We start from the raw sequence: 10,650 nt of genomic DNA, 5'->3' as shown, positions 1-10,650 counted from the left end.
CGGAATCACGGTGATCCCCTGGAAGAATGGTAGACAGTTGGTGTGGGATTACACTTGCGTTTCAACTTTAGCCAATACCTATGTTGACTTCAGTGCTACACAAGCAGGAGGAGCTGCCAATCACCGGGAAGCGGCCAAGTCACGTAAATACAGAGACCTCGAGCACCACTACAATTTTGTCCCCATTGGCCTCAGAGACACTTGGTGCCTGGGGTAAAAGTGCTGCTAGCTTTTTGAAGGAGTTGGGGTCTAAGCTAATAGAAACAACTAGAGACTCTAGAGCTGCCAGTTTTCTTTTTCAGCGCCTTAGTGTGGCAATCCAGAGAGGAAATGCTCACTGCATCCATGGTTCCTGCCCGCCATCTGAGGAGCTGGAAGAGCTGTACAACTTGTGACAAGCAGCCTTGCACCCTGCATGTAATCAATATTGTAACTTTTTTTGTGTAATGACATTTTCAAATAAAGTTAGACAAATATACAAACATACCAAAAGAATAGGGGTGGTAGGAGAAGAAAATATCAAAGTGTTCAGTGAGGATCCACAAGGTCTTCTCTGAGTACTCTTTATTTTCTTCTCCGAGGCTATGGGTCCCTACACTTGCACCAGAGGTGGTACCAATTCTAGGTATTAAGAAAAAAAAATAATAAAACGTAAATAACAGTAAATAAATAAAATTAAATACAAGAAATAAAGAAAAAAAAAAATATATATATATATATATTGTTACGGTGCCCTCTCCTATCTCTTACGTTTGCCTGCTTTAAGAGTCATATCAGCTCTCCCTACTGATTCTCTGAGGTTCAGGGAGTCTAATGATATATGTGGCGACCAGACCGACTGCCAGTAAAGGGAAGGAAGTTACATTATAAATTGTAAATAAAGGGAAATTGGCGCCCTGTTATAAAATGAAAGAGTATCCCCTAATGCAGATATGACCTTTTGGAAGGGACACTAGCCGATCGCGGATTGGTCGACTTAGGTCGCGGGCGACCAATCAGGGCCCGCCATGACGTCACCGAGTGCCCCGGGCAGCGCCAACGTCAGAGTTGATCTGACCTTGGAAGCGACAGGACGCGCCTCGGTTTGCTCTCAAAGATTAGAGGCTCTACAAGCCTTATTCAGTGGATTGACTAGCCATCGCAGCCCACCATCAGTTATTGGAGACCCTGCGCTTCTGGGAAGCAAATAAGGAACCAAGTTCATTGAGCAGAGAAGTGCCAAACTTGGAAAATAGTCGGCGACGACGCTGGGGCGGCGCCGCTGGACGTGAGGTCTGGAAGGTGCTGCGGGCAGGCCTAGCTGTGACCCGGTCACATCCACTGAGAATCTTGGAAGGACGACACCGTGCCTAGGACAAGGAGCAACGCCTTGTGGAAGGGGCGAGTGTGGGAAAAATAGTGATTAGCTCAGCGCCCATCGATGAACCAGGATTGGGGCAGCTGAATCTCAGGGATTGGAACGGCGACGACGCGAAGGCTCCACGACACCTGAGGACCTGTGGAACGTCCTGGATCGTCAAGGATCGACCCAAGGAAGCGTGGGAACCTCACACCATCGAGGGACATGCGTCGTGAGCCAGGAATGTAAGGTAGATCATTTTCTCTCCCATTACCCCTTGTATGAGTAGGCTTGTTAGGCCACAATATTTACTTGTGTATGTGGCAGCAGGACTTTATTACTTTAATAGTAGAATAGGCTGCAAGGCAGCTTGTGTCCAGGACTGTCAGAGAGGACAGTGTGTATGGATGGCAGGACAGTGAAGAAGAGGCGCCGACGTGGTGAAGAGGCCCTCCTGTGAGAGTGTGAGACGCCTGTCTTTCTGCCCAGTTGAAGGAGTGTTGGAGGTCGTGGAAGAAGAGGCTGACGATCTCCAGATTCATTATCCATATTTCCATATTCATGTATTACTTGCAATTGTGTGTGTGTTCATGTAATTTGCATCAGTAAATTCACACATTTTATCACTGTGTTTAAGTGTGCCTCCATTTATGATAATTCTCTATGAGCATACACGAAGGTTATTATAGTACCACCTAGGGGACACAACGTTCTCTATAGAAGTTCTTATTGCCTGGAGGGTGGTAAAGACAGCACAGACTTACATAAGAGTGTACCCTTAGCCATCCGATCAGTATCGGTGCCTGAATGGTGGTAACTATTAACGTAGTGGCTAGAGAGAGGTAAAGCCACACAGACCTTCCTGGGAGAGTACCCTGGGCCAACAGTCTAGTAGCAGATCTATGGGAGTAGCAATCTTCTGGCTACAAACAATATATAATACACCCACTGAACTGCATTGCTGGGGTGCAGATATAATAACCCAGCTGGCGACCTTGCTAAGAAGATAGAGAAGACAGGCGGGAAAGGAGTTCCTGCAACCTTTTTTGTCTGGCAGGCAAGACTCAGGGAGGTTATGGTTATAAGGTAAGCCTGAGTCTTCCTTCACTCCCCCACGGGTCTAGGCCGGAACTGTTAACAGCAGTTTCCCCGTGTTCGACTGAAGGGCTTCCAGGGTGAATCAGTGGCACCCCTTTTGTGGTGGAAGCAAAGACCTGCGGAGGTGGGCATTGTTGGTCCTCTCCTGTGTGACCAGGGAGGCTCCGGTGAATCCCGGGAGTCGGAGGGGCTGAGTATTTGGGCCTTTTGAGCCCCTAGCAGCCGAGTGTTAGCAGAGCCCCGGACCACCCACCCCCACGTGACAATGTATATATATATATATATATATATATATATATATATATATATATATATATATATATATATATATATATATATATATATATATATATATGTAAATATATATATATACATATATATATATATATATATATATATATATATATATATATATATAAATATATATATATATATATATATATATATATATATATATATATATATATATATATATATATATATATATATATATATATATTATATATATATATTTTATTAAATATGACCGAAAAAGTAAGATTAATAATTCTAACACGAATTTTCTCAATATTTCTTATGTTTTTTTTCACTGTCGATGGTAATTGAAAAATCAATTCTCCAAAATTCATTTTTATATCTAGTCTGACGCTACACTTGAACGCGTTTCGTAATAACTTATTACATTTTCAAAGACTTTAGTTTACATACACACAACTATAACCTGCAAACACTAAACAGAGTTTAAACAACTCTCATTTTATACCTGCATTTGGGTGAGGTGATATGTAACAACAGTTTTGGAAGAGGTGAAAACAATCTTTCAACACAAGACAGAACACGAAACAATGGGTATATTATTGGGTAAGTTAAAGGGAAGAAAGGAAGTAACTGCAAAGGCCCATTGGCCCATATTTCTTGATGCTTCTATATTGTACAGAGTCTTGAAATGGGTAGAATATAGTTGTGCATTTTTTTGCTGGTGTTGACTTCTTCATGTGTAGTGCCTCGCAGATATCAAGCCGCCTGCTATCACTGTATCTATCGACGATTTCTGTGTTGTTTGTTAAGACTTCTCTGGTGATGGCCTGGTTGTGGGAAGAGATTATATGTTCCTTAATGGAGCCCTGTTGCTTATGCATCGTTAATCGCCTGGAAAGAGATGTTGTTGTCTTGCCTATATCTTGAGGTTATCTTGAGATGATTTCGGGGCAATAGTGTCCCCGCGGCCCGGTCCTCAACCAGGCCTCCGCCTCCAGGAAGCAGCCCGTGACAGCTGACTAACTCCCAGGAACCTATTTACTGCTAGGTAACAGGGGCATTCAGGGTGAAAGAAACTTTGCCCATTTGTTTCTGCCTTGTGCGGGAATCGAACCCGCGCCACAGAATTACGAGTCCTGCGCACTATCCACCAGGCTACGAGGCCCCCACTGAGTTCTATATACTGAGTTCTTTGAGGCTTACAGTCCCCAAGTGGGCATTTGAAGGCATAGACGACATTGGTCTCTTTTAAAGCGTTCTGCTTTGTGTCTGGAGAGTTTCTCATGAGTAGGCTGGCCGTTTTCTTGGTTTAATTGTAAATCGTCAATTGTATCTTCTGATTTTTGTCTGTAGGGATAACGTTTCTATTAACAATTTCTTTCAGGACCCTTTCTTCCACTTTATGAGCTGTGGAATAGAAGTTCCTGTAAAATAGTGTAATAGGGGGTACAGGCGCTGTGTTAGTTGACTCTTCAGAGGTTGCATGACATTTCATCTTCCTCTTTATGATGTCTTCAACGAAACCATTGGAGAAGCCGTTGTTGGCTAGGACCTGCCTTCCCCTACAGAGTTATTCATCTACTTACTTCCATCCTGAGCTGTGGCTGAGAGCACGGTTGACGTAAGCGTTGACAACACTTCTCCTCTACCTGTCTGGGCAGTCACTGTTAGCATTGAAGCAGATTCCTATGTTTGTTTCCTTAGTGTAGACTGCAGCGTGGAAACCTCCACTCCTTTCCGTGACTGTTACATCTAGAAAGGGCAGCTTCCTATCCTTCTCCATCTCGTAAGTGAAACTCAACACAGAATTCTGTTCGAATGCCTCCTTGATCTCCCGCAGACGTCTGACATCAGGTACCTGAGTAAAAATGCTGTCAACATATCTGGAGTATATGGCAGGCTTCAAGTTCATGCCAACTAAGGCCTTTTGTTCGATGGTACCCATGTAGATGTTTGCAAACAGGACACCTAGGGGAGAACCCATGGCGACCCCATCTACTTGCTTATACATGTGCCCATCAGGGCTCAAGAAGGGTGCCTCTTTAGTACAAGCTTGTAGTAGTTTCCTTAGAATGTTTTCTGGTATGCCAAGAGGAGTACAGGCCGAATCTCGATACACTCTGTCCGCTATCATCCCGATAAATGATCTTAGTTGGCATGAACTTGAAGCATGCAATATACTGCAGATATGTTTATGACATTTTTACACAGGTACCCGATGTCAGGCGTCTGCCGGAGCTGAAGGAGGCATTCGAGCAGAATTCTGTGTTGTTTCACTTACGAGATGGAGAAGGATGGGAAGCTGCCCTTTGCTCAGCTCCTTTCCTTTCATACATTCCCTATTATACCACGGATTCTTCTTTTGCTTCTTGGTTTTTTTCCTGTCGGGCCTGGATAAACCTGTTTACCGTCTCCTGACACTTTTGGGTGACATAGTCCATCATGTCTTGTACGAACATAGTTCTGAGTTCTGTGTCCCATGGTATATCGTTTAGGAATTTATTCACCTCTTCTTAGTTTCCCTTTGGGCCAGCCAGCCATTTGTTTCTCAGTTCTCTTTGGGGGGAGATAATTCCTAGCTCAAATAGGTACTCAAAGCTCAATACACTATGATCACTCATTCCAAAGGGGGCTTCCAACTTAACTTCCCTTATATCCGACTCATTTAGGGTAAATATCAGATCAAGCAAAGTTGGTTCAACCTCTCCTCTCATTCTTGTCTGTCCCTTGACGTGTTGACTTAGAAAGTTTCTTGTTGCCACGTCCAGCAGCTTAGCTCTCCATGTGTCTGGTCCTCCATGTGGGTCTCTGTTCTCCCAATCTATCTTCCCGTGGTTGAAATCTCCCATAATTAGTAGTCTGGATCCGTTCCTGCTAGCCACAGAAGCTGCTCTCTCTATTATATTGATTATTGCCATGCTGTTTCTATCATATTCCTGTCTTAGTCTTCTGTCGTTTGGTGGGGGGTTATATATGACTACTACTATGATTTTCTGTCCTCCAGTTGTTATGGTGCCTGATATGTAGTAACTGAAACCTTCACAGCTCTGATTTACCACTTCTTCAAAAATGTAACCTTTTCTTAATACCAAAGATACACCACCTCCTTCTCTCCCTTCTCTCTCTTTCCTCGCTACATAGTAGTCCTGTAGAAATACTGCATTTGTTATGGTTTTTGTTAGTTTTGTTTCTGTGAGTGTTATTATGTCTGGGTTTTCTTCCAGTGCCCATTCTCTGAGTTCACTTGTTTTATTTGTAATCCCATCAATGTTAGTGTACATTGCCTTGAAGCTCACTTTCTTCTGTTTATTTCCTTGTTCCCTTCTTGGTGAGCGTTCTGCTGGTGGAGAAAGCTGTTCCCTGGGTGTGAAGACCTGTTAGGTGGTTTGCAAGGTCTCAGAGGGTTTTGGGGTGGGGAGTGGGAGTTCAAGGGAAAGGGGGGGGGCAAGTAGGGTATGGGGTAAGGAGATTGGGGGAACATGGAGGATACTGGGTGAGGGGGGAGGAGGGATAGGGAGGGAATGGGGTGAAGTGGGAGGGGGGACAGGCCTGAGGGGGGACATGGAGGGAATGGGGAAGGGGTGACAGGATCGGAATTAGGTGGGGGGGGAGGGAGGGGTGGGTTAGCATTTGAGTGGGGGCTGGTCGGGTGAGGGGAAGGGGGGGTTTCTATGCAGAGGGGGTGGTGGTGTTGCCCTCTCCTCTGGTGCTGCTGGGATGCTGGTTGTAGGTTCCCCTCTTGTTTCTGGGACTGTTGTGTTGGGGGGCTGGTTTCCTCCTCTCTCCCTGCGCTTCCTCCTTGCCTCTGCTCCCCTGGCTCTCCCCTCCTTCGTCCTGTCCCTCTGCAGGAATACTCTTTTGTATTCCTCCACATACTGCAGATGACTCTTCCTTTCCAAAATAACCTCCTTCGTGGTCTGGTTTGTAAATACCACCTTTACCAGTCTGTTTCTGTCCTTGTTGTACCAGCCCAACTTGAAAACCTTCTCGATGTTTTGTTCAGCCCCTTCCATCTGTAACCCCTTCAGTATCCCATGTACTGCCTCTCTGTCCTTGCTATTCCATTACTGCCTATTGGATCCTTCCTGTTCTTTGATGCCTACAACTAGCACTGATCTTTTTCTTTCCAGCAGCTGACTGGTGCACCTTGCTGCTTCCTGTGAAGTAGCTGCTTGCATGGCTACCTCCCTCACTGTGTCCATTGCTTCTGAGCTCTTTCGTAGTATGTCTGCAAATGTTTCAGGTTCAGAGGCATTTCCTTCCAATGCAACATACCCACCTTCCCTTTGGATGATAATCTGTTGCTCAGCCTCTTTATTTTTCTCTGTAAGGGATTTGATCTCCTCCTTTTCTGATGCCAGCTCACTTTGCAGGTTGTTAGTTGTAATCCTCATTTCATGCATCTTCCTCCTGAATTCCTCCAAAACTTGGGCTAACATATCCTTCGTTTGGTCACTTTGACTATTTCCTGTGTCCCTGGTGCATCCTCTTGCCATCTTGTTCTTTTCCCTGATATGTTTTGTAGGGTTAAGCAGGAGAGAGAGAGAGAGAGAGAGAGAGAGAGAGAGAGAGAGAGAGAGAGAGAGAGAGAGAGAGAGAGAGAGAGAGAGATATGGGAGGAGGAAGGAGAGTGTATGTCACTATCTATGGTGTCCAATTTGACGTGTAGGGGGAAAAGGGGGGTGGTGATACCCTGACTTATTAATCCCATGTTAATCCCTATACACACAGTACAATTCAGGTTCCAACTTGAGCTCACAGTGAGATTACTGCCTTATTCTCTATCAATTTATCAAGATTACTATTCTATTATCGAATGAAATGCATTATATGTGACTACTGTATGATAATATATAGCCCTTGCACACTTGTTGAAGACATTAGAGAGGGGAACTTACCAGTCACCACCCAACAAACACAATCAGGCAGTTCCATGGTGTGTCGTCCCACACTGGCCGTCAGGTCAGGTCACTCCACGCAGTTCTCCACACTGTATTTGCACCGGTGATGCCACTAGCTCCACTTTGATTTCTTCACTGTATCGCTTACGATATGACTATGCTATGTTGCATCCTTCTAGCTACACACTGAGAAAGGCCAAATACTATGATCTATCATCTATACTCCTTCAATGTCCCGAGAAATTGACGAATTTCCACGGACCTCACTAATCGTGTGTTTCCCACCGGCGGCGGCCTTCACTACGGCCTGTGTGTGTGTGTGTGTGTGTGTGTGTGTGTGTGTGTGTGTGTGTGTGTGTGTGTGTGTGTGTGTGTGTGTGTGTGTGTGTGTGTGTGTGTGTGTGTGTGTGTATGTGTGTACTCACCTAATTGTGCTTGCAGGGGTTGAGCTCTGACTCCTTGGTCTGGCCTCTCAACCGACAATCAACAGGTGTACAGGATCATATCTGCACTTTAAACTGTGAATTGAGTCAGCCTCCACCACATCACTTCCTAATGCATTCCATTTGTAAACCACCCTGACACTAAAAAAGTTCTTTATTGCATCTCTGTGGCTCATTTGGGCACTCAGTTTCCACCTGTGTCCCATAGTGCGTGTGCCCCTTGTGTTAAATAGCCTGTCTTTATCTACCCTATCAATTCCCTTGAGAATCTTGAATGTGGTGATCATGTCCCCCCTTAACTCTTCTGTCTTCCTGCGAAGTGAGGTTTAATTCCCATAGCCTCTTCTCGTAGTTCATACCTCTCAGCTCAGGTAGTAGTCTGGTGGCAAACCGTTGAACCTTTTCAGTTTGGTCATATCCTAGACTAGATATGGACTCCATGCTGGGGCTGCATACTCCCGGATTGACCTGACATATGTGGTATACAAAGATCTCAATGATTCCTTACACAAGTTTCTCAATGCCATTCTTATGTTGGCCAGCCTGGCATATGCCGCTGATGTTATCCTCTTGATATGGGCTGCAGGGTGTGTGTGTGTGTAAATCACGAAAATTAACACGTGATGAGAAATGTGACAGTGTCAGACCATGAAGGAAGAACCTCTTTCTTGATTAACTGATCCATCTGTGAAGATGTGAATGGCTGTAGGTCTTGAGATGGTTTCCATTTGTATTCTATGACTGCTTTGAGCTCTGCGAGTCGCATGCTGATATTTTAACTGGTAATCCTTCAATGATTATCTTTAGACTCGATTCTTCCCATGGAGGAGGCTGCCAAAAGTGTTGATATGGTCTATCTTCCCCTATTTTTAATGGTCCATTTCAAGTTCACTTTCTCTACAATCTTGACCAGATAAACCGTCCATGCACTTGTTCTATATTGAAATTGAAATTGAATTGAAATTGAAATAAGTTTATTGAGGTAAAATACACACAAAGGGATGAGGTAGCTCAAGCTATTCTCACCCCGTTCAGTACAATGTGTTAGTACATACATAGACACACATCACAAACAATAAACCTGTTACCAAACATTCTGAGAGATAAACATGTACATTTCCTCCTTCACAAGTGGTATGGTATCAGACGTACACAAATACTTTTATGACCTAGTTATACGGATAATTCAACAAAATATTACAGTCTTGGTGCAAAATTCTTATATCTCTCAAGAATATCATCAACCTTTCCTTTGTGACACATCCAGGCTATTTGCTCAGGAACAGTCCTTATCTCAGTGTTTCTATATACATTAATCAACGGACAATCAAGAACATAATGGGCAAGGGTGTGAGACCTTAACATACCACATAGTTTACACTTCGTGTCATTATCATGAACGCCTATCCCATATTCCCAGTAATATTTGTACCCAAGCCTGAGCCGCATGTACACAGAGTCACTCCAAGCATTTCTCCGTTTACCATAAGTGAAAAGGGTGTTTTGACTCACATACATGTAGTGTTGCATGGTTAGACTTCCCTCATACATTATCCCTCTCCTCTCCACTCCTGCCTGTGCCTGAATATTTCTGATTTTGCTTCTTATTTGTCTCATTGTGAATTCACATTCAATGTCAATTTGTGGTTTTGATGTGGCACGTTTGGCCAAGTCATCCGCCACCTCGTTGAGCACTATTCCTACATGAGATGGAATCCACATGAATTTCACACTATGACCTTTCAGCTGTATCTCAGCTATTCTTCTCTTACAATCCTCAACTATAGACATGAAGACTGGGTTTCGACTGTTTAAGGACTCCAGTGCTCCTCGGCTATCGACAAATACAAAAACATTTTTGTCGTCATGACGTACTTCCTCCAAACACGCCAGAATGGCCTGCAGTTCAGCTTGTGTGGATGATATATAATTACTAAGCCGGAGTTCAATTTTCCTGTCCACAGTCCCAAACTCCGTATATTCCCTTATTAGGACACCACACCCTGCCCTGCCATCCTCCACCACCGACCCGTCACAATATACATGTAAACTGTTGCCTCTTGGTAACCGGGATATCATGCTTCCATACATACACCGTAATTGTCCCGGTTCATGATGAATCTTTTTCACATTGAGGGGTACAATTTCGACGTCTATTTTCTGTACTTTCCAGGGAGCAGACATATTACCCTGTCGAGAGGGTTTACAGCAGTCAAGTACATCGTATTCCCTGAGGTCATGAGCTAATCCCCTCGTGTAGCGTGTCTCCCTCAGTTTCCTGGAAGTGTGTACGTCACTCAAACAGGTCTGAACACTCTCAAACAGCTTATCCCCTCCTTTTCTCCGCATGAAACGAATAGCTACTCTAGTGTTAATGTCACGGACTCTATCACACACACTCTGTAAATTTAATTCCATTCTCATTATTTCAATCATTGCATTTCTTTGACATCCAAGAATAATCCTCATAGCCTCGTTCTGTATCAGCTCTATTTTTTGAATTCTGCCTTGGCCTGTGTAAGACAAAACGGGTGCTGCGTAGTCTATCAGGGACCGAACAGTGCTTATGTATAACATCCGTAAGATAGGTACCCCAACACCTTTACCAGAA

The 10,650-nt window shown here is 44.1% G+C and overlaps 1 protein-coding gene across 1 annotated transcript; it reads right to left on the bottom strand.

Moving 5' to 3' along the window:
• Positions 1-4,340: 4,340 nt before the first annotated feature.
• Positions 4,341-4,679, bottom strand: LOC138371790 (uncharacterized). The gene has a single exon (XM_069336815.1). The coding sequence runs from the start codon at positions 4,677-4,679 to the stop codon at positions 4,341-4,343; it is 339 nt and encodes a 112-aa protein (XP_069192916.1).
• Positions 4,680-10,650: the final 5,971 nt, after the last annotated feature.

Source organism: Procambarus clarkii, chromosome 36, assembly GCF_040958095.1.
Source record: "Procambarus clarkii isolate CNS0578487 chromosome 36, FALCON_Pclarkii_2.0, whole genome shotgun sequence".
NCBI classification, from domain to species: domain Eukaryota; kingdom Metazoa; phylum Arthropoda; class Malacostraca; order Decapoda; family Cambaridae; genus Procambarus; species Procambarus clarkii.
Note: the sequence above shows the minus strand (reverse complement) of the source record. Positions and strands in the feature narration are given on the sequence as shown.